The sequence below is a fragment of the Olea europaea genome, chromosome 12 (assembly GCF_002742605.1).
Source record: "Olea europaea var. sylvestris chromosome 12, O_europaea_v1, whole genome shotgun sequence".
In the NCBI taxonomy this organism is placed as follows: domain Eukaryota; kingdom Viridiplantae; phylum Streptophyta; class Magnoliopsida; order Lamiales; family Oleaceae; genus Olea; species Olea europaea.
In genome coordinates, this window is record NC_036248.1 from 5,590,024 (window position 1) to 5,611,865 (window position 21,842).

A 21,842-nucleotide genomic window follows, 5' to 3' on the forward strand; every position below is an offset into this window, starting at 1 on the left:
GCTTATAGAACATCACCTCGGTCAAGTACCAAAATCACTCCTTTCCAACTTGCTTACGGACAGGAGGCCGTTTTGCCTATGGAAATCAACGTGCAATCGATTAGAGTGTGCTTGCAACATAAGTTGATGAGTATACAAAATCACTAGTTCAAATTTTGTTGGGGTTGGACGAGTTAAAGTTGGACGTTTTAGATAGATTGCAAGTTCAAAAACAAAGAATGGCTAAGTTTTATAATAAAAAAGTCATAGCCAAGTCGTTCAGTTTGGGTGAACTAGTTTGAAAGACAATACTCCCTTTAGATAGCAAGGATCCAAAGTACGGGAAGTGGGCACCCAATTGGGAAGGACCATATAAAATAAATAGTGTGTTGCCCAATGGAGCGTATCATTTGGAAGATTTAGATGGCACCAAGCACGTGAGATTAATTAGCGGCAAATATTTGAAAAAATATGTTCCTTATTTATGGGAATGTGAACAGATAAAAGCATAATCAAAATATGTTGAACGATTAAGGATAACAAGGTCAGAGCGAAATACATCCAAATATAGTCCTTTATTATCAAACGTTCATTATAAAGATGCAAAAATACAAATGATGGATGCTCTACAAACTACAATTAAAAGTAAGCTAATCTCCCCGGTCGATCGCCGAGGAAGAGGGTGGACTGGCCTCGCGCCGCCTTCCTAAATGTATCGCTACAATGATGGGATCATCGAGTAAGAGGGTGGACTGGCCTCACACCACCTTCCTAAATGCATTGCTGCAATGGCAGGCAGAGAGGCTGAGAAGCACTCTCAGCAAGCAAGGTGGCCCGCAAAGCATCCCAAAAAATTGCCTTCTATCATTGAACTCTTTGTAAAGGACAAAGAGACGATGGGAAGAACTTTGATGGTAAAAACTTTGCTGCTGGTCAAAAAAAATATTTCCTATACCTCCCACACCAAAGGTGACATCAAGGCAAATAGTAAAATGGGCGGACTAAACAATTCATTTTTATAGAAAGACGAAGGTTTCGGATTGATTATCAGAATGCCAAACAACGGCAGCAAATTGGTTTCGAAGAAGAAAATGAAGATGAAGATGGAAGATGGAAAGTGCGAAGCATACGTACATTTATAGGGGGTGGAGATAAAGAGACAGAATATTGGCAGCCACATTCTGCCTAGTAAATGGAATTAAATATCCCAAGTCTTGGAAAAAGAGGTGGAAGTATCAAGAGAAAATGTGCAAGATTTTTAGCACAAAGCAGTTAAATGCTTGAAGAATTGGCGATTAAAAGACAAACGTCAAATAAATGCACAAGAAGTTAACATATATGTTCATTAATGATGAACAAAGTTATAAAGGGAAAGTCAAAAGCGAAATTATAAAAGGAAAAGTTAAGGCGTCATATGTCTTAATTACAATCCACCCCATACTGAACGAATTCGTTCCCTAAGCTTTTCCCAATCCTCGTTCTGCCGAGAGGAAGTGATGTTCAATTCGGCCACGACATCATCATCAACTTCCAACTTCTTGTACTGCTCAACCAAAGATTTAGTTCGCTCAATTCCCTGGGAGGCGTTATGCTTTTTAGCAGCCATTCTCGCCTTGCAGTCGTCCATTTTAGTTTTAAGTTCCTTCATCTGAGAAGCCAAACTAACCATCAAAGAGTCTTCAATCATGATTTCGAAAGAGATTTCTTTCAACTCGTCCTCAGCATTGTTGATCTTCAGACGCAAAGACTCTTTTTCAGATACGGCACGAAGATATTGAGTACTTTTGGCCTTCAGTTCAGCATTCTTGGCCAGCAAAGAGAAGACCTCGGAGTGGATAACTTTCAACGTCACTTTAAAATCGACAGAAAGATTGAGCGACGGAGGTGTCAGTGTTTGCTCCAACTTCGCATTCAAATGCTCAAGCTTATTCTTGTGTCTGGCAGTACTAGCCTTACCATTGTCCATATCCATGAAGGACACGTAATCAAATATCGACTGCTTGAGGAACTTCAAATCTTCCTCTGAAGAAGCAGCAGGACGACCAGATGGAGCAGGGCGAGATGTCTTGACTTGCCCCCAGGAAGCGAACAAGTCATGGATGGAACGCACAATCTTGTCAGCATCCTGCAAAGAAAATTGCTAATATTGAAGATTCTCACTACAACGAACAAGATGGAAATAAAAATAAAGCAAAGATTACCTCATCAATAATCGTGGAAGATGGCATATCCTTAGCTAAGTCTGCCACTTGTGACTCCTCCATTCGTGAGGACTTTCCCTTGTCTGAGCGAGAAAATGTTGCCACAACGGACAGACTCATAGGAGTATCTGCAGAACTCAAAAGCAACAAATCAGAAACCAATAGCACAAGCAAAGGTAAAGCATCAAAAAACTGAATTACCTTCTGCTTCGATGTTTGGGGGTTGACGCCCTGGGAAGAAGGTGGCTCATCCATGGGTTGTGATGAGGATTCTGGGACTGAAGATGTCTCTTTAAACATAGTCCCCTCATCAACCGGTTTGGATAAAGCAGCCTCAGCGAAGATGATGGAGCAGGAGCTGCCGATGCCAAAGCCTTTAAAGGAGAGGCTAAACTTTTCTGAGAAGTCCAAATAAATCATCAGCACACAGAAAAGTTTCAAGTATGGAAAAGTATGCTTGTGAGTAAACCAATTTAATTACCTTCCTTTTGATGATAAGAGGGGTATCATCAACATCATCCTCCAGAATGGGAGATGCTGAGGTTGGCCGTTTGCGGCTTGGGGCACTCTTGGCTGCAGTAGGTTTGGCAGGGAGAGAAAAAGATGGACGAGTAGACTGTTTAGCGCGACGAAGAGGAGAAGGACTCCGAATAGACAAAGGAGTGACTAAAACAGGAGGAGGGGAAGAAATGCTCGGCTGGTCCAGTGAATGAAAGGCACGATTGGCATCAGTCGCAAACAATCTGCGCTTCACTGACGGCCAGAGCTATTCAAAAAGAGGATGGATGGCGTGGCTAGAATTGAAGGGGGCTAATAAAAAATAGCTTGTTAAAAGAAGATTGCGAGCATTTATAGCCTCTACCTCCGCCTTATTAATAATATGAAAACGGTCAATTAAGTTCCTCGAATAGCAAGGAGGAACAGGCCAAGTTCGACCGAAACCAAGTTGGTGAGCAAAAAATTGGGCAGCATAAATTTCTACCCCTGCTTTGGCATTGGTCCCAGTTAAAATATCATGAAATAAGTCCCTCCCGGTTAAAAACTGGATCCAAATGAGCAGAGAGGTGCTTGCGTTGTCTATAGTGGAGGGGGGATGCACATAGTTTGGAGTCAAAAAAGGAGGAAAAGGAAAGAAGGAAGGGATTGAATTCGAAGAATAAAAGAATGAAAAAATGTCCCTTCTAGACATATTTACAGGAGCCAAGGGCTCAATAGCTAGCCCATAGCAGCTAGCAGAGGAACGAGAAATTGATGGAGCACCAAGCAATGGCAAATAGGATCTCAACCACAGTTGAGTGAACCAAAGAGGTCCACTGCCAGTAGGAGATGCACCATTTTTCAATTGAGTTTGAAGAGAAACCATGCCTCTATAAAGGATAGCCAAAAAGAAAGAACATAAATTCAAAGGCCTGTCACGCGCCAATTCGTGCGCTATGGGTAAATAACTCAGGGAGGACTTTATGCTTGGCACACACAAAACATATTTACAAAGCCAAACTAGAAGAAAGGTCACTCGCTCAATATGGGAAGGCTCAGTACTCGAATGATTGTGAATGGTTTGCAGGCTTGAATAAGACTCGGTGTAGTTTTTACCAAACTTTAGGGCGCCACCAGAAATCAAGATACCAGGAAAAATGGTATCGCCCAAAGGTGGTAGATTTACTAGGGCCCCAACATTCCTTAAAGTAATAGACATGGGGCCAAGAGGGAAAATAAAGGTATTATACTCGGATGACTAAAAACTCAAAGCGATCAAAAAAAGTGCTGAATCAAAAGTAGGGGGTTGAATAGAGATTTCTAACAAATCAGAAATCCTAGCATGATCAAAAAGTGCCTTAGTAGGACCATGACCCATAAGACGAGCATGCCACCTACGGAAAACTACATCAGATTTAGGCCAAGTGCGAATACCTCTTTCGCGAAGTGGCCCCAGCGGTAGAGAGTTTAGAAATAGAGGGCCTTGAGTACAAGGAAACAGCTGGCCCACCGCCGCCTGTTCGACTGCCTCTGCATTGTTGAAGAAAGGACCTAGGTAGAACTCATTGAGTTCGACATTGGCGGGCGCGAGAAAACTCGGAGTTATGTATAGAAGACTCAGAAGTTTCTAAAAGTCATCAAAACTAAAGGAGTCGCCAGCTTGAGATTGTGAAATAGCCATTAGGGATGAAACGGAGTTTTTTCAGAGTTACGTAGTAGGGAAGCAAAAGATGAATAGTAAATCATAGGAGAGACGCGAAAAAGTGAGGCGTGATTTAATGGTGCAGTGAAATGGCGTGTTTGGGGGTTATAAGGGTTTGCAAAACGTCGCACCTTTTCAAGCTATGGAAGAAAACAATGATTGAAATTCTTGAAATTTCGAATGTTGTTGGAAACACAAAGTGAATATGGCAAAATTTAATAATTGGTATTAATTCTGTCATATTGGGGGGTAATTGTTGACACATAAAAATTCAGCCCAAATCGAACGGCCTAAGCAATGAAGCTCGATTGGAGGATCTCCAAATCAGATAGCTCAAAGAACGAAGCCCAATCAAACAATTCTAGATGAAGGCCCAAATAGGGAGGTCGAAGAATGTGGTAACACCATCGCCCAAGTTTGCAAATTGCCCAGAATCTGAGCGAATGGAGTGCCATGCAGTCGTCCCGAGCTGTTACTCTATTCTCGTCCAAATCTTCGAGTCGCCCAAGGTCTTAGCAAACATAAAGTATTGTGGTTATCAAGAAGTGCAGTTATCAAAGTAGTTATTAAAGCAGCCCTATCACGTTCCATGATTTAAGGAATTCAATCGAAAACGATTGAATGACGAAGAGTAATGGCAGCAGTTAAAAAAGGCAGTTCCATGACAAGTTGGTCAGTACGAGGAAAGTGGGCAGTTGTAGAACGATCGAGTAGTTTTTAGGCGGTTGATTACAAAGAGATCATACAGGGAGTATAAAAGGAAGAAAAGACATAGAGCAAAAGACCGAATCAAAAACTCTCGAACAGAGAATATGTAATTTTAAATTCCTTAATTTAGATTTAAACACTTCTTTCAGTAACTCGTGTGCTTGCGCCCCTTGGAGGCATTCTGTTTTTAATTTCCAATTGTAAAGTCATCGCCAATAAAAGAACACCCCTTTTTGAAACTTTGTCTCAAGAGGTTTGTCCCTTACACAATCGTCTGATCCCTTTTAATTTGTTAGCGACTAACCCACTCGAAACAACAGTTGTGAGCTTATTATTTCATTAAACTTATTAATAAATCTAAAACAAAAATTCAATATGACTTTTTTTTAACCATTAGAAATCCTTCTTTATCTTCAGTTAGTGAGAGAGCATCCAAGGGGTACGAAGATATTGGTCAGTTCCTTATCCAAGGCAATGTAGAGGTAAGTTACTGGTTTTTCCCTTTGCCATTTATGTTGTACAAAAAAGCGTGCAGTTCTCTTCCCTAATTGTTACGAGAATATAAACAAAATGAGAAACTCATTCTACCTGAACTGCTCTTGTAGTTATATTGGGAAAACATTACATGTAGCGATCAATTATAGCCACGACCGAGTGGATTTGCTCGTAAATGATAAGATAATTACTGCTATAAATAATGTTTTCTAACAAGAGTTAACATGTGGTACATGAAGTAATTTACTGGAAGTTACCCATTTTGGACGTATGTTATTCGTAGATGGGGCAAATCTCCATTGGAGGAAGCCTGCATAGATGGAAACAAGACTCTATTTAAGCTATTGGAAGATGCAAAGATACAGTTATCGGAATTTTCTGGATGCTCTAAGAGGAGTGAAGGTATTCTACAGGAATGTATATAACTGGAATCTAGCCTCTTCATGCAGCTTAAAGATATGCTTTTCTATCATTTATAAGAGTCAGATTAATTTACAGCTGCATAGTTGTATTCACAGATCCGTTTCTTTTATATATTGTTGTTGGGAAAGAAATAATTGATTTTTATGGGAGCAGTTCATCCTTCTCGAATGCAGCATTTAACTCCTTGTTGAACTTTGCTCTTCATATGTGTGGAAAAGATACTCTGGAATATTAGAACTATAATAAAATGCACAATTGACCAACATTTATCGAACTTGAAAATAGTCAGTTCAATCCTCTTATCTTGATAATAAGAATTGTGAAGTTATACAAGAGAATGCTACGACGAGAAAGACAAATCTAATACATAAATTAAGGAGAGGAGCATTGAAGATACTGAAACGGCGAAAGAGAAGCTAAATTTCACCAGTGGTTCCTGTATATTATCTGGTAATGGAGGCAAGATTGTGAATATAAGCATGGTTTTTGAAGATGAAAAGCTATATTTTGCTGATTGCAGCCCGATGAATCACTCAAATTGCCTTGAATATCATCCTATGGGTATGTGTGGGTAGAAAGAAGATATTATTGACAAACACATTAACAACAATGCAATTACAGGATTGTGGTTTCTTTTATTTATGCAAAATGCATGACTGTAGAAAGAAGATTGGTCTGGTTAGAATTAGAAGAGGTGAATCATTCAGACATTCCTTGGCTAATGGTTGACGATTTCAATATTATTAGAAACAACTCAGAAAGGCGTGGAGGCAGACCTAGACAATGAGTGCTATGGAGGATTTTAATCAATTTATTGATAATTGTGGGCTATTGGAAATACTACCAGATGGTGGAGAACCGTATTCTTGGTGTAATGGTCAAACAGGTTGGAATAGGAGTTGGGCAAAATTGGACAGAGCATTGTATGACTCCAACTGTTTGGAACACTTCCCAAATCTTCAAATGAGTTACCTAGCTCGTACCATATCGAACCACGCACCAATGTTGATCTGGTTAGAGACTAATATTGATCGCTATGGCCTTACACCATTTAAATTCCAAAAATTGGACTACACATAAGACATTTAAGGATTGTGTATTAAAAGTATGGGAAGGGAACTTAGGAGGAAGTGGTTTACTGCGCCTAGCTGGAAAACTCTAAAGGTTGAGGACTGCACTACGTATATGGAACAAAGAGGTGTTTGGGTGGACGCAAGAACATATTCAGCGGTTGGAAAGGGAGTTAGAAGAGTTGGATGCCAGCCTATAAGTGGCTCATTCGAAGGAGATTGAGGATGCCTACTTAGCTACAAAAGTAGAACTTGACACTTGGGAAAAGAGAGAAGGAATGCGCCTGAAACAACTAGCAAAGCAAAGGTGGATTGAGAAAGGTAAAGTTAGTAATAAGTTTTTTAAGCAATTTAATGGCAGGACCTTTCATGGGGTCAATGAGATGACACTTCGGGACGACTTGGTGTTTGAAAATCCTATGGCTATCCATCATGCAGCGATTGATTATTTTCAAGATTTATTAGGAGCTAGACCCAGGAGAGATCAACCAGATTTATCAGCCTGGATCCAACAAACCATTTCAAAGGCAGAAAACGAAGAAATTGGGAGGCTACCTACTCCCCAAGAGGTCAAAGAGGCAATTTTTTCTATCCCTACTAACAGTAGCCCTAGTCCTGATGGCTTCGGCTCAGGATTCTATAAATCTTGTTGGGACATTGTGGGTGAAGATGTCGTGAGGCAGTGTGCGATTTCTTTTGGAGGTACAAATATTCCTAGATTTTACTCCTCCTCCTATGTGGTTCTAATTCCCAAAATAGCTTCCCATTCGAGCTTTGACAAGTTCAGATCAATCAGTTTATGTTCAATAATGTACAAGGTATGGATGAAAATTCTGGTAAAGAGAATAGCTTTAATATTACCAAGAATTATTTCTATGGAGCAATGTGCTTTCATCTCGGGGAGATGTATTTTTGATAATATTACTTTATCTCAAGAGATGATTCATTACCTTCACAAGTCGGTAAGAGGTGGTAATGCAGTCCTTAAAGTGGATATTGCCAAAGCATATGACAGCATTGATTATGTACATTTTGAAATCCTTTAGTTTTTCCTCCAAGATTTGTGATATGGTAAAATAGTGTGTTATGACTCCTCGGTATTCTATGGTAATGAATGGAACTATGAAGGAATTCTTCAAAGGTGGTAGAGGTCTAAGGCAAGGAGACCCCCTATCCCCATATCTCTTTATCGTGGTTGAAGAAGTTTTATCCAGAATGTTGAGAGCTAAATATGAAGATGGAAGCATAAGATCTTTTTCTTTACCAAGGGAGCTCCCTTAATCTCTCATCTGTTGTATGCTGATGACGTTGTGATATTTGCGAATGGTGGGGAAAAATCTTTGAGAGCTATTAAGGAAGTCTTTCGAAAATATAAAGAATGGGCAGGACAAGTGGTGAGTGTGGATAAAACGTTCATTCTTTTCTCTAAACGGATCACTGTGTCAAGAAGACGGATGCTATTATGACTTATTGGATTCACAGAAGGTAAATTTCCCTTCAAATATTTAGGGGTTCCCATAGTCACAGGAAGACTGAGAGCTCCAGATCTTGAGGATGTGGTAGGAAAAATTCGTATAAGATTGGCAAGTTGGCAAAACGGGCTTTTATCTAAAGGGGCTAGGTTGCTGCTTCTGAGACATGTCCTCACCAGCATGCCTCTACATATGTTTTCTTGTTTTAAAGTTCCAACTTTAGTTATAAAAGTCATCAACAAAATCTTTAGTGATTTCTTCTGGGGATATGCAGATGGAAAGCCTAAGAGGAAATGGGTAGCATGGGACAAAATTTGCATACCTGTTAAAGAAGGTGATGTTGGGCTTTGTAATCTACATGAAGTGCAATTATCCTTACACGTGAAATTTTCTTGGAAATTTTTGATTGAATCAACACTTTGGTCAAAGTTTTTTTCAGCAAAATATATTAAAGACAAACACATATCTTAGGTAGATGCTACTAAAGGATCAAGATTCTGGAAGATGGTTATAAGTTGCATGCCAGATGTTTTTAAAAGATCTAGATGGCTAGTGAAAGAGGGTGGTGTATCATTTTGGTTGGATAGATGGTCGAATATGGATCCTTTGAGTGATCGGATGACGGTGGTCGAACAACCCAAGATCTTGATTAAAGATCTCAAAGCTGACAATGGGTGGAATGAAAGGTTGGTAGAGGAGCTAGTTGGGATAGATCAAGCGGGAGAGGTTCTTGTTAAATTGAGTAAAATTGAGACAGGTAAAGACAAATTGATTTGGACCGAAAGCTTGGATGGATATTTCTCTGCAAAAAATGCTCGGGAAGCTACAAGACGTCATGGGCAGATATCACAGTGGCATGATTGGATTTGGCACCCAACTCTACCAAAGAATATTTCGTTAAATATGTGGCTGGCTATGAAAGGAGGTCTTTCGGTAGATGACAAAATTCGAAATGCTAGTATCCCCATTGTATCAAAGTGTATGTGTTGCTCTCAGGGGGGTATGAGGATCAAGAACACGTATTGGCCTTGGGTGATGTTGCTCAGCAGATTTGGCAGAAAGCTTCATCATTACTGGGAGTTCGATGCATGCAGACTCGAGGATGGAGGGAGCGTGTTGAAACTTGGTTTCGAAGAGCAAAAGAAGCTTCTCATAAAGGTACACTGGTGGGTATTATTCCTAGTATTATTTGTTGGCATTTACGTTTGTGGCAATGTTCAGCCAAGATGGAGGGCAAGATGGAATATATAGAAGTTACTTGGTGGAAAATTACAGTTTGGATCCTTTGGGTGAGGCTAAAACTAAAAGAAGTATGTACGTTCTACAGAAGAGATGAATAGGTATTGAGGGAGCTTAATATACCAGTGAAACCAATTAAAAGAAAAAAAATTAAAGTAGTGAGATGGCAACGACCACTAGAGGGGTGGTTCAAACTCAATACTGATGGGTGTTGCCTGGGCAATCCTGGAATTTGTGGTGCTAGAGGTAATATTCAGAATGAGCGGGGCGACGTTGTCATAACCTTTGCTAAAAAACTTGGTGAGGGTACGAATAATGGTGCTGAGCTATTGGCATTACTACATGGGCTCCGACACGCTAAATGGATGGAGATTAACCGTCTTAAAGTGGAACTAGACTCATTGATTATCGTTAATTGGCTGCGGAGGAAGGTTGGTGGTATTTGGTATTTCGAAGATTACTGGGAAGAAATACAATCCTTGTTGTCTATAATCTCATGTAGAGTTCAACATATATATCGCCAGGACAATTCGGTAGTTGATATCCTATCGAAATTGGGGGCGTCTTATGATTCACAGAGCTGGATGGACTCTATCACAATCCCATCTTCAGTTAAAGGAGCTGTGCGCATGGATAAACTGGGCATCCTCAATTTTCATGATTATTCTCCTCCCAGTTTGACGTTAAATCTTCCAATGTTATTACAAGGAGTTTGGTTTGTTATGATTTTGATGGTGAAATTTATCTTATGTAACTATGGTATTCCTTCGCCACAAGTAAGGATTTATTAATAAAAGTTTTGATTATTTAAAAAGGAAAAATAAAAACAACAACAACAATGTAGTTACACAATTTTTTATGCTGAACTTTGCAGGCATTTTGAAATATATGTCCTTTCACGCATAAGATGTTCAAGGAATGTTTTGTACGCTGAACTGAATAGATTGGACACAGAAAAAATTGATAATGTCGAGTATTGCTTTTTAATTTTTATGGCCCTTCCTGTGTAAGATGTTAGTGACATGTTTGGTTTGCAGGATGGTGTCAAATTTTGGGCAACTTTTATCCCATCATAAATGTTTGAATCAAACCTTAAATTGATTATAATTGCAGCATTGTTCATAAACACGTTTCCATATAAAGTCACATGAGCACATTAACCCAATATAGTAGATACTAAACGGAAAAATTAAAATTAAAATAAATTTCATTAATTGTATTAACGAAATTAAAATCACATAATCAAGATTTTCAAAGGAAAAAAAGAAAGAAACCCTAGAAGCTGCTATCTGATTTATGTCATCTACGATCAAAGCCAACTACTCAAAAGCCCAAGGATTCTCTGCACGAGCTGCCTTCTCTTCCTCCACTGTGTAGTCATTCTGGATATTGAATTTCTCTCGCACCTCTTCGACTGACCAGTTTTCCATTTGTTTTGCACAAGTATTACACAACACATCCATTAATTCCCTGAAATCAAGATAATTTGCTGCTAAGATCAACTCAAGAAGGTCGTCAAATGGCTTCTTCACAAATTCGACGTCAAACTCCTTTTTCTCCGAATTGGACAACGTAGTCTCAGCATGTTTTTCCATGAACTCTATGACCAAAGCCAGAATTTTGCTATCTACGTTTGCTAACGGAATTGGGTCGGAGACACACCTATCTTCAACCAAATTCTTGATCGTTAGACACTGAACTGCACTAGATTCTTTCACCACAAATTCTTCATTATCGGAGCTTTTCAAAATCAATTTTCTTTCTTCAGAAGAAGACATTGTCTATGTATTTTTTATGAAACTGTAGATAGAAAAAGTTTAGGAGGCACAAATAGTAGAAAGTGAGAAGGTTAAATATACATGGAATTGGCCTTCTCCTTTTAGGGAACTTTTTGAATAGGAAAAGATTTAATAAAATTGTAAATGCAATATAGTGCTTGTTTGGTACGGATTTTAAGTCAATTAAAATTAATATTTTGATCGTTATTTCACTATTTCAGCCGTGAATTCTCCTATCACAAGTAAGACCTATTTTGTCTTTAATGATTAAAAAATTAATTATGAAAATCCCTACCAAACACACAATTAATTTAAATAACAATTAATTTAAATGTTCCTTTTCCTTTTGAGATTATGTTTTAATAATAAAATTATAAATTTCATAAGAATTATGAAAATTACAACAAAAAACGTGGCTAGATTAGAAAATCCTCCTATAGCCGACTTGTGGGGCCTTAGAATTCTTTGAATCATGAAATTACTGTAATGGAATCCATTGGTTTTTACCAGGTTAGCACAGTTGTTTAGAAATAGCCACAAATTGGAGACTAGTCAAAAATAAGACACGTAGGCTAAATAACAATTAGAAGAGACTTCTGGAGTGTTTCAAGCTCACCACAATTTCACTTGGGACCACCCAGAGATTCTGGGAAAAGAAGCGGCCGATTTGAACACTTCTACAAAATTATCTTGATTAGGCACCACAATTACCAAACTAACCTTGGACTGCTATGATATTTCCAAGAAGAATAATGATTCAGTGAAATAATGCGTGAGGTGTCCGTGGTTGAGAATGGAGACGTGAAAGGTTGGGATCTTGTGCTAAAAAAACTTAAGGGTATATTATTAAAATATTGCAAAGATTGGGGTAAATTTGCAAATTTCCCAGATAAATATACAAACACGTACTTCACATTTCGACTAACCATTGCAGATTGTCCCTATATCAAAGCGAGTTGACTGTAGTTAAAATAATCAATAATTCCACAAACTCAGACTCTTCATCTTTGTTGAATTTGTCTTCTTAAGGTGTTCAATATTAGAAATCCTTATTTAATTTTTATTACTTGAAGTGGGTTTTTTTTTTTTAGTTTTTGTGCTTGATTTGATTGATGCAGTGGTACGTGGAGGTGTTGATTGAAGATGGAAACAGCGACTGCTTTTTGGTCTTCTTGCGGCAGCATTTCTTCTTTGCCTGCTAAGCGGGTTGTCCGATCCTGGCCTACACGATCCTATTCCGCCCGGTTGGGATCCAATTCTCTGGCCTCACCCGCTTGGATAAAGGTGATTTTTATTTTTTTTCAGTATTTTTTGTTTACTCCATGAGTTTATATATCAAAGCAATATATGTAATTTAATCAGGGGCGAATTTAAATTTCAAGTTGAGCTGATTTTAATTGGTTTATTATTTTGTCCATAGTTTAAAATTTGGTTTACTTTTGTTTTGTTTTTAAGTTTCTGTTTTGAGATGGCCATTGATAATTAGTTTTGGTTGATTTCACACAGTTATTTGTTGAGAAGCTTGAATCTTAAATGGGAACTTGGGTAGTTGATTGAAATATGAGGAAGGAAGGAAGGAGAAAATTATATTATACTTACCCAAGAAAGAAAGTGTAAAATAATGTTGGAAGGAAATTGGTGTTTAAAACAAAATTCAATGCAACTATAAATTATAAACTATGAAATGAAATCAAGATGTATACGATATACGAGAGAACTTGATAAGCTTCCAATTCTAGAAGAGCCCGGAAGACGAGGGCAGCAACAGATTCTGTTACAAGGGCAAGTGGGGAGGGGAATTAGTTAGGAAATCCTTATAAATAAAGGTAGAAGGGAGGGTAGAAGACAGGCTAGTTATCGAGGTATAGTGAGGTTTAGGAGAGTAGGCTACCAATTACCATTCTTTCTTGCTGTACTTTTTTATTCCATCATTACAGAGGTGTTTTGCCCTTTTTACATATAGAACCTTATCAGAACTCTTCTTTGTTTATATGGTTTTTATTTTCTCATACAAGACATAAATGGTATAGGTTTTTTATCCAGGCTTTTTACACTTGTTGCTTGTGCCTGCTTAATTTGTTAATGAATCAGTTATGAGTATTTAGGTTCTGCACTCACATGCACAAGTCAAAACTTAATTTCATAAAATTTTCAAATATTCTGGTTTGACATTCCTCAGCAGCTAGTAAAGATCCCTTTCGGTAGTCCTTGTACAATTATCAACTTTTAACTAAAGTTGATGTTAACTCTTAACACTGGTGAACTTAAGCTTTTAAGTTTGTTTATCGTCGTGTCTATTTTGTAGTGAGATGGAATACCGAGCATTTTCATAATACAGTTCAACTGATCTTGATTTAAATGGTGGATGGCAGCGGTACACGTCTACCTTTCATGGGAACTTAAGCAAAGGAGGAGTGGGTTTTGGAGGCAAGAAGTGCTATTCTATCCAAGCTTCATTGCATTCTTTTGAATCCGAGGGTTCGGATGCTCCTATTGCTCCACTTCAACTGGAGTCTCCAGTTGGACAATTTCTCTCTGGAATATTAATAAGCCACCCACATCTTGTCCCTGCTGCAGTAGAACAGCAGCTTGAACAGCTTCAATCTAATCGTGAAGCAGAAGAAAAAAGGGAAGAGCCATCTGCATCTGGCACTGACTTAGTTTTATACAGGTCAGTAGTTAGTTGATTGCTTATTAGTTATTACTTTAATTTTAAATACGTTTTTTGAATTAACAATCTCAAAGTAACTTATTAAAAGGTTGAATCATGATTGGCTAAAGAAGTTACTTGAAAGTTAAAAGTAACTTCTAATCTTGGCCAAACATGCTCTTCAAACAGCATGTGCTTGGCCACACTCCAGGGTATGGTTTTGTATTTTGTTTAATCAGTCTTGAAAGATTTAATGTGCACGACCAAATTAATAAAACACAATGAATATGTGAATTCTTTGTGTTCCCTTTACCACCCAAAAATGTTGATTTTGTAGATTACTCATCATTTCTGAAAGTTGTATTATGCTTTCATAGAGTAAAAATTAATTATTTGATGTGCCCTTTCTAATTGTTAGGAGGATTGCTGAGGTGAAAGCCAATGAAAGGAGGAAGGCCTTGGAAGAAATTTTGTATGCCTTGGTGGTGAAAAAATTCATGGATGCTAATGTGACTCTAATTCCTGTTATAACTCGGCAATCCTCAGATGATTTTGGCCGGGTTGATACATGGCCTAACCAAGAAGAGAAGCTTATGCGGATCCACTCGCCCGAAGCTTATGAGATGATCCATAACCATCTTGCTCTCATTCTGGGAAATCGACTTGGTGATTCTAATTCGGTTGCAGAAATAAGCAAACTTAGGGTTGGCCAGGTTTATGCAGCATCTGTGATGTATGGATATTTCCTCAAGCGAGTCGACCAGAGGTTTCAGTTGGAAAAGAAAATAAAAATGCTTCCCCAGGGTATTGAAAATGAAGAAAGCAGTATACAACAAGATGTAGAAGAGGAGATGAGACCTGGTGGTGACTCTTTTAGGACCGATCAATCCCACCCAGAAGTGTCATCGTGGTCTGCTGGTGGCATTAGCCCTGGAGGTTTTGGCCAGGGGATGAAGCCATCCAGATTGCGATCCTATGTGATGTCATTGGACGGGGAGACAATTCAAAAATTTGCAACTATCAGATCTAAGGAGGCGGTTAGCATCATCGAGAAACACACAGAAGCATTATTCGGTCGACCAGAGATTGTTATAACACCTGAAGGAACTATTGATTCTTCGAAAGATGAACTCATCAAGATCAGCTTTGGTGGTCTGAGGAGACTTGTTTTGGAGGCTGTAACATTCGGTTCTTTCCTCTGGGATGTTGAGAGCCATGTTGACTCTAGATACCATTTTGTTGCAAATTAAGCATTATTGACTTTTCCTGGGCAAGGTGAAATTGGCTGCCGTATTGCAGAGAAGTGCTACGTGAGGTGCACTGATTGATATGCACGTAGAGATAATGTTTGGATTCAATGTAATGGTCCTTATTGGTGTGATGTATGCGAAGCACACAATTTCTTGATGCCTTAATAAAACTTAAATGTTTATCTTCAATTTATTGGAGGATTTTCTAAGGTAAGGTGTCCCTCACATCTACCATTTTGTCGAACCTAGGCTTTTACAGAATTTTAACTTGTAGTGGAACAAAATTCAAATTTCAAACTATGAATCTAAAATTTACCATGACTCTCGATTTAGGAAGGTGGCCTTAACTAATTGATTTTACATTCAATTTACGACTAATGTTCGAATTGAATTCTAATTATACATGAGTTTGATCAATTGAGCTACTCAGGTGTGACTAATATACCCAATTGTATCATATGACTTGGACTATTGAGACTATAACCAACACAGTTCATCGAATTGTCTTAGGTAATTGAATGTAATGTAAGCAAAATAAACATTATCCATCCTACACAATTTACAAATGCGGATAGCCTGTCCAGTTTATATTAATAGTACTAGTTACACATGAGTTTGATGAGTCGAGATACTCGAGTTTGATTAAAATGTTCGATCGTACCTAACGGAAATTATGATGAACACACTATTCACCTTGGCTAATTGAATGTAATCAAAACAAAACTAGTAAAATCAACCTGAGCCACCTTACTCAAATATCATGAATGAGTTATCCTATCCAAATTATGGTACTAGTATTCGCTATTGTCAAAACGAGATTAAGAGGTTGTTCGATAGAACTTTTGATAAAAAATTTAGTGGATTATGATAAAATTTGTCAAAATTTGTAATTGAAAAATTGCAAAATTGTAGTCTCTTGAATGCGTGGTTAAAATTCAAGTTTGACCCATAAATAAATTAGTAAAATTTCTCTAAAAAATAACATAACCAATGAAGTGACTATCATTTCGCTCAATGTCATTTGCCACGGGATGATCTCCATTTTATGCATACAACATTATTTTTAAACAAAAAGAAAAACGATCATTTGAAGTTTGAACTTTATTGTTTTCATAAGAATGAACTTTTGAATAATATATTGATAAAAAATGTGTGATTAAAAAATAAGAAAATTTTTTAAATTTGTGTGTAATATTATTTTATTAAAAAATGCTTGATTGAAATAATATCAAAATATTATTTAAAAATCTTTTTTTCAAAGAATGTGGCTCAAACGGGTTTGGCCCCATTATTCTTCTTATTCTTTTTTTCTCTTATTTTCAACCAGATAATCTTTCATAAAATAATATTACATGTAAATAAAAAAAATTCATTCTCTTTCAACCACTTATTTTTTAAAAAAAGTACTATTTCAATTATTAAAAAATTTGGAAAGAGCAGACGCGGGTGCTTAATCTTGCTTTACTCGTATTTATCGCTTTATTTGTACCATCTCTCTTTAGCGTCGAATTTCATGATTGATAACGACAATGCCTTAGGTTATTGATCTTATAAATTTCAAATTCGCCGCATATGCCACGCATATGAAACACGTGGCATCATATTGACCGTCAATTCAACGTTCCTCATCGTGAGCCCTGACGTGATTAACTACCCACATTTCTCTCCCGTTTATTTAGACGTTCCCTGCGAACACTGCATTATCATTTTTCTAGAGAAAATAAGAAGCTTGTAGAGAGAGGAAGAAGAAAAGTTCATCCATAATCATTTCTCAGCCATTCACTTAATAATTATAATTGAAATTTAACCTTTTTTTTTCGATGAAAAAAGTAATTTTTTTGCTAACTTTTTGTTTTCCTGTGATTTCATACTATTTTTAGGACACTCCATTTTAGAAATGAGCAGTGAGTTAGTGGGTGGTACTTGTGGATCCAAGAATTGCGTGGATAAAGAGTGGTTATTATTATAAACAATTTATAAACGTTAGCCAAATGTGGCTTACAAATCCGTTTCAATAGTTGCGTAGATATGTTATTCGTTATATTTTGTAAACATTAGCGGAACATTGGCTCACCTCTCTGTTTTCGTAGTTGAGCAGATTTGCTATTCGAAATCTTTACTTCTCTTTCCAAGTTTTATTGTTGGATCGAAGACTGATTATATTTTTGTTATCATGTGTAGGGGACTTCTTGTTATTATGCATGGCCTAAATGAACACAGGTTTGTAAGCAAAATGCACATATTCATTTCAGATTCTGATGCAATTTTGGTTTATTCTTTACCTTTATGGCTCTTTTTTTTTATTTTTATTTTTGCTCACATAGGCATCCTTTTTCTTTTTCTTTTTCTTTCTTTCTTTTTTTTTTGGAACATCAGTGGCAGATACAGCAATTTTGCTAAGCAGCTCAATGGATATGGCATCAAGGTTTATGCAATGGATTGGATTGGTAAGTTAAGAATCGTTTTATAGCAGAATAAATTTTCATGCTTGCAGAAAATAATTTTTATCAGTTAATAACTTGAAAGTGGTTTAGTAGATTGTACTCCATGTAAAAAATCTAAGGGCACGTTAGTATACAGTAATAGATCGGACTTGATCATACAATATACAGAACTTTGACTTCATTTCCCTTCTTAATGCTGTCTAGTCCTCCTTACTGGACATATATAACAGTTGATGCTTGACTATATTCCTGCACTTCAAAGTCTACACGTTAATCAGCGGCTGATTTAGGGGGGTTGCCCTAGCCAACTCCAATCCAATAACATTTTGTCCCATGTAATTTTTTAAATATATATCTAGGCCTGTACAAAAAATTTTTTAGTCCGCATCTGATTCTGCCTCTGATGACAATACAATACAAAACCAAGTTGAATATGTCTCACAATTGGTTCCATTGTTCTTGGTGGACATTTGTTTGTATGTCTTGAGCCTAGTTCTCATCTGTTAAGTTCAAGGTCTACAGTTTTTTCTTTATAGAAAAAGATTATGGGTAAAATGGTATTTTTTAAGATCAAGTTTGCTAACAATTTAGGCGGATAGAAGGCTGAATGATTATATTTTCTAGTTATATAATTATTAGAAGTAATAGCTAACTTCTACTCCAGTCTATGATCCTTTACTGCTAACTCTATCATATAAACATAGACAATGGTCTATTTCACCACGAGTGTTTCTTCTCTCTCTCTCAATATACTCGTCAACTGAAATATACGGATTCTGAACATTGTTATACGCTGTCTGCATTTGCACATTGATGTCCGAATGGACAGAAAATGTAGCATGCAAGGAAAATCTAGTTTATGCAACTTTCCAGTCAATTTCCGATCCTTTAGAAACAACCTGATGTTTGCATCATTCATCCTTTGAATGATCATTCACAAATAAAACCCCCTTTTGTTTTCTATTTTGTGGAATAGATACCATATATAGTCAACTATGCATGTATATTTGGATGTTGCAGGGCTTGAATGTATTTCAATCTGGATGCTATTGGTGCAAAAAAGTAACATGTGAAGCACTCCTTCATAAGTAAGCTTGTTTTTTGAGTCTTTACATCTACCTAGTGTATGCACAAAAGGTAGACGAAGGAGCAGTTGTGATTTGTAATCCAAATCTCTCCGTGTTTTTTTGGCAGACGCATGAAGTCTGTTTGAAAACCTCGTTCCTTAAAAAAAATTTTAAACCATGAAAGTCGGTAAAATGAACTCTTCAGCACCCTGCCTCGGTTTTAGGACTGATATATACTCTATATTTGTGATCATTGATGAATTTGTTGGCCTATGAATTTCTCGTGCCCAAAAAGAATATGGTAAAGTAAATTTTTCTACCTTCTCAATGACAATAAGATGAACCGTGAATATAACATCTTGCAAGAACTTCCACCTGAAAAATTGCATTTATCTCCTTCAACCAAATGTTTAGAATTCAAAAATATTCTTTTCATTGACTCAATACCTTACCTTATCCCAGGACACGGTGGAAGTGATGGACTGCACGCGTACGTTCATTCCCTCGATGATGCTGTGACTGACATGGTATATTTTAATACTCATGTATAAGGCACAGATTAAGAACTTAAAGAAAAAAGAAAAAAGAAAAAAGACAAATGGTTGTACATATTACTTGTGTTTATCGTATTTTTGTTATTTGTGCACAGAAAATGTTTCTCAGGAAGGTTTTTACTGAAAATCCAAGACTCTCTTGTTTTTGCTTTGGACATTCGACTGGCGGTGCCATAGTTTTGAAGGTAATATCTGAATAAAAGGGATGAATTTATTGCGTTACTTCACAAATTTTACTTCACAAATTTCGTGTCCCTTAATTTTTAACTTTTATTTTTCGAATATGTAGGCAGTACTTGATCCGAAGGTGAGTGAATGTGTATCAGGCGTCATACTAACTTCACCTGCAGTAGGAGTTCAACCATCCCATCCAATTTTTGCAGTAAGATTCCTTCTCTTTCAACACCTTTTCACCGCCTTTTAGGAAATTTTGAGAATATCATTTACCAAAACCCGATTTTGCTTAATGTAGCTGCTTGCCCCGGTGTTTTCCTTCTTGTTACCGAGATTTCAGTTCAGCGCGGCAAACAAGCAGGGTATTGCAGTTTCTCGAGATCCTGAGGCACTTATAGCCAAGTATTCGGATCCTCTAGTATTCACAGGATCTATCAGGATAAGAACTGGATATGAAATTCTACGAATCACTTCCTACTTGCAAAAGAATTTAAGCTGGATAAGAGTACCATTCTTCGTGCTACATGGAACTGCTGATTCTGTAACCGACCCCAAAGCCTCTGAAAAACTCTATGACGAGGCCTCTTCAAGTGACAAAACGATCAAGCTCTATGAAGGGTGCTTACATGATCTGCTATTTGAACCTGAAAGAGAAGAAATCAAGGATAGCATCATTTCTTGGTTGAACAATAGATTGTGTGGATAAGAGTACCATTCTTCGTGCTACATGGAACTGCTGATTCTGTAACCGACCCCAAAGCCTCTGAAAAACTCTATGACGAGGCCTCTTCAAGTGACAAAACGATCAAGCTCTATGAAGGGTGCTTACATGATCTGCTATTTGAACCTGAAAGAGAAGAAATCAAGGATAGCATCATTTCTTGGTTGAACAATAGATTGTGAAGTAATTGGACAGTCGAGCATGCGATGAAGAAAAAAAAAATCATCTATTCCAGCAGGTTTAGGTGATTTTGATTGCTAGAATTTTATTGACTTGCTACTGGGAGGCTTCTATAAAATAAATTGAGCTTGGAATTTGTCTTGGTAAATAAGGTTGTTCACATTAAATTCAAGACTGAAACGCTCTGCTAGTATGATCAAATCAGTTATGTATGTTTTTCTGATATTCTTGCATTCACAAGGCTTCTCAGTTATTAGAGATCAAGAAAGCTTGTTATGAAAAATCTCTTGCTTTCAAGTCTAAACTTGAATAAGTTTTTTTCATTGTTCAACAAGGCTCAAGTCATTGTATTATCTTGGAAACTTGAAATTTAAAGTTCTAAACAACATAGAACTCTTCAAAGTATATGGTCAAATTTATGATATGTGGTTATATTTGAAATTTGACTTTCTTTAACCAATTGATATCAATCAAGTAATATATACAATCCTTATACTTCAGTTATGGCCCCGTTTGATACACATTAATGTAAAAATGAGAATGAAAAATATAGTTGTTACGGGTCCCACACAAGAAATAGAAAGTCAAATATGATTGCTCGATGTGATGGATAACTGTCATATTTTTCATTTTAATGGGCAAAAAATAGGAAACAAACAGAGACTTTATGTATGATTAAGTTCTTGAACCTTTTTAGTGTTACAAAAGGGAACCAATAGAATCCATATAATCAAGTTATAATAATTGAAAACAGATTATTTGAAATGATCTATCCAATTGATTAAGGTTTATTCCTCTAAATGTCCAATATAGACCCTGAACTATATCAAAGTTACTAAAGGGAACCAATAGAACGTATATAATCAAGCTATAATAATTGAACACAAATTGTTTGAAATGATCTATCTAGTTAATAGTTTGGACTTATTCCGTTAACTATGCAAGATAGACCTTTTGAAATGTAATTAACTGGACTTATTCCGCTAAATGTCCAAGATAGACCTTGTGTAATATATAAAATCATAAAGATAATACTATTTAAATTTCCTACAATTAAAGTCCTTGTCGAACATCAAATAAATAATATTGGGCCAAATTGAAAGTCTTACCACTACTAATTATTATTATTATTATTATTATTATTATTTTAGCTTAATCTATCACTTTCTTCAATAATTTCTTTGTTATCAAATAGAAAATTAATTTAATCGTCGTCTGATTTTGAATTTAGATTAAAAATATGTCTTGTTTGAGTCCC

The 21,842-nt window shown here is 36.9% G+C and overlaps 3 protein-coding genes across 3 annotated transcripts; 2 read left to right on the top strand and 1 right to left on the bottom strand.

Moving 5' to 3' along the window:
- Nucleotides 1-11,085: 11,085 nt before the first annotated feature.
- Nucleotides 11,086-11,544, bottom strand: LOC111406480 (SKP1-like protein 1A). The gene has a single exon (XM_023035897.1). The coding sequence runs from the start codon at nucleotides 11,542-11,544 to the stop codon at nucleotides 11,086-11,088; it is 459 nt and encodes a 152-aa protein (XP_022891665.1).
- Nucleotides 11,545-12,460: 916 nt separating this feature from the next.
- On the top strand, nucleotides 12,461-15,653 carry LOC111405332 (UV-B-induced protein At3g17800, chloroplastic-like). Its single transcript, XM_023034160.1, has 4 exons — nucleotides 12,461-12,573; nucleotides 12,663-12,828; nucleotides 13,917-14,215; nucleotides 14,613-15,653. Exons 2-4 carry the CDS (start codon nucleotides 12,688-12,690, stop codon nucleotides 15,442-15,444), a joined length of 1,272 nt encoding a protein of 423 aa, XP_022889928.1. The 5' UTR covers nucleotides 12,461-12,573; nucleotides 12,663-12,687; the 3' UTR covers nucleotides 15,445-15,653.
- Nucleotides 15,654-17,577: 1,924 nt separating this feature from the next.
- LOC111405333 (monoacylglycerol lipase-like) lies at nucleotides 17,578-20,989 on the top strand. Its single transcript, XM_023034161.1, has 7 exons — nucleotides 17,578-17,664; nucleotides 17,821-17,891; nucleotides 19,418-19,482; nucleotides 19,605-19,694; nucleotides 19,799-19,891; nucleotides 19,982-20,192; nucleotides 20,396-20,989. The coding sequence occupies exons 1-7, from the start codon at nucleotides 17,618-17,620 to the stop codon at nucleotides 20,584-20,586; spliced, it is 768 nt and encodes a 255-aa protein (XP_022889929.1). The 5' UTR covers nucleotides 17,578-17,617; the 3' UTR covers nucleotides 20,587-20,989.
- Nucleotides 20,990-21,842: the final 853 nt, after the last annotated feature.

Bases quoted from the DNA above. Each gene is read 5' to 3' on its own strand.
- LOC111406480 (XM_023035897.1), bottom strand. From the start codon at position 11,544: ATGTCTTCTTCTGAAGAAAGAAAATTGATTTTGAAAAGCTCCGATAAT.
- LOC111405333 (XM_023034161.1), top strand. From the start codon at position 17,618: ATGTGTAGGGGACTTCTTGTTATTATGCATGGCCTAAATGAACACAG. The intron at 17,892-19,417 runs GTAAGTTAAGAA...ACCTTATCCCAG, and splicing joins TTATGCAATGGATTGGATTG to GACACGGTGGAAGTGATGGA. The intron at 19,695-19,798 runs GTAATATCTGAA...TCGAATATGTAG, and splicing joins GCGGTGCCATAGTTTTGAAG to GCAGTACTTGATCCGAAGGT.
- LOC111405332 (XM_023034160.1), top strand. From the start codon at position 12,688: ATGGAAACAGCGACTGCTTTTTGGTCTTCTTGCGGCAGCATTTCTTCT. The intron at 12,829-13,916 runs GTGATTTTTATT...GGTGGATGGCAG, and splicing joins CCTCACCCGCTTGGATAAAG to CGGTACACGTCTACCTTTCA. The intron at 14,216-14,612 runs GTCAGTAGTTAG...TCTAATTGTTAG, and splicing joins ACTGACTTAGTTTTATACAG to GAGGATTGCTGAGGTGAAAG.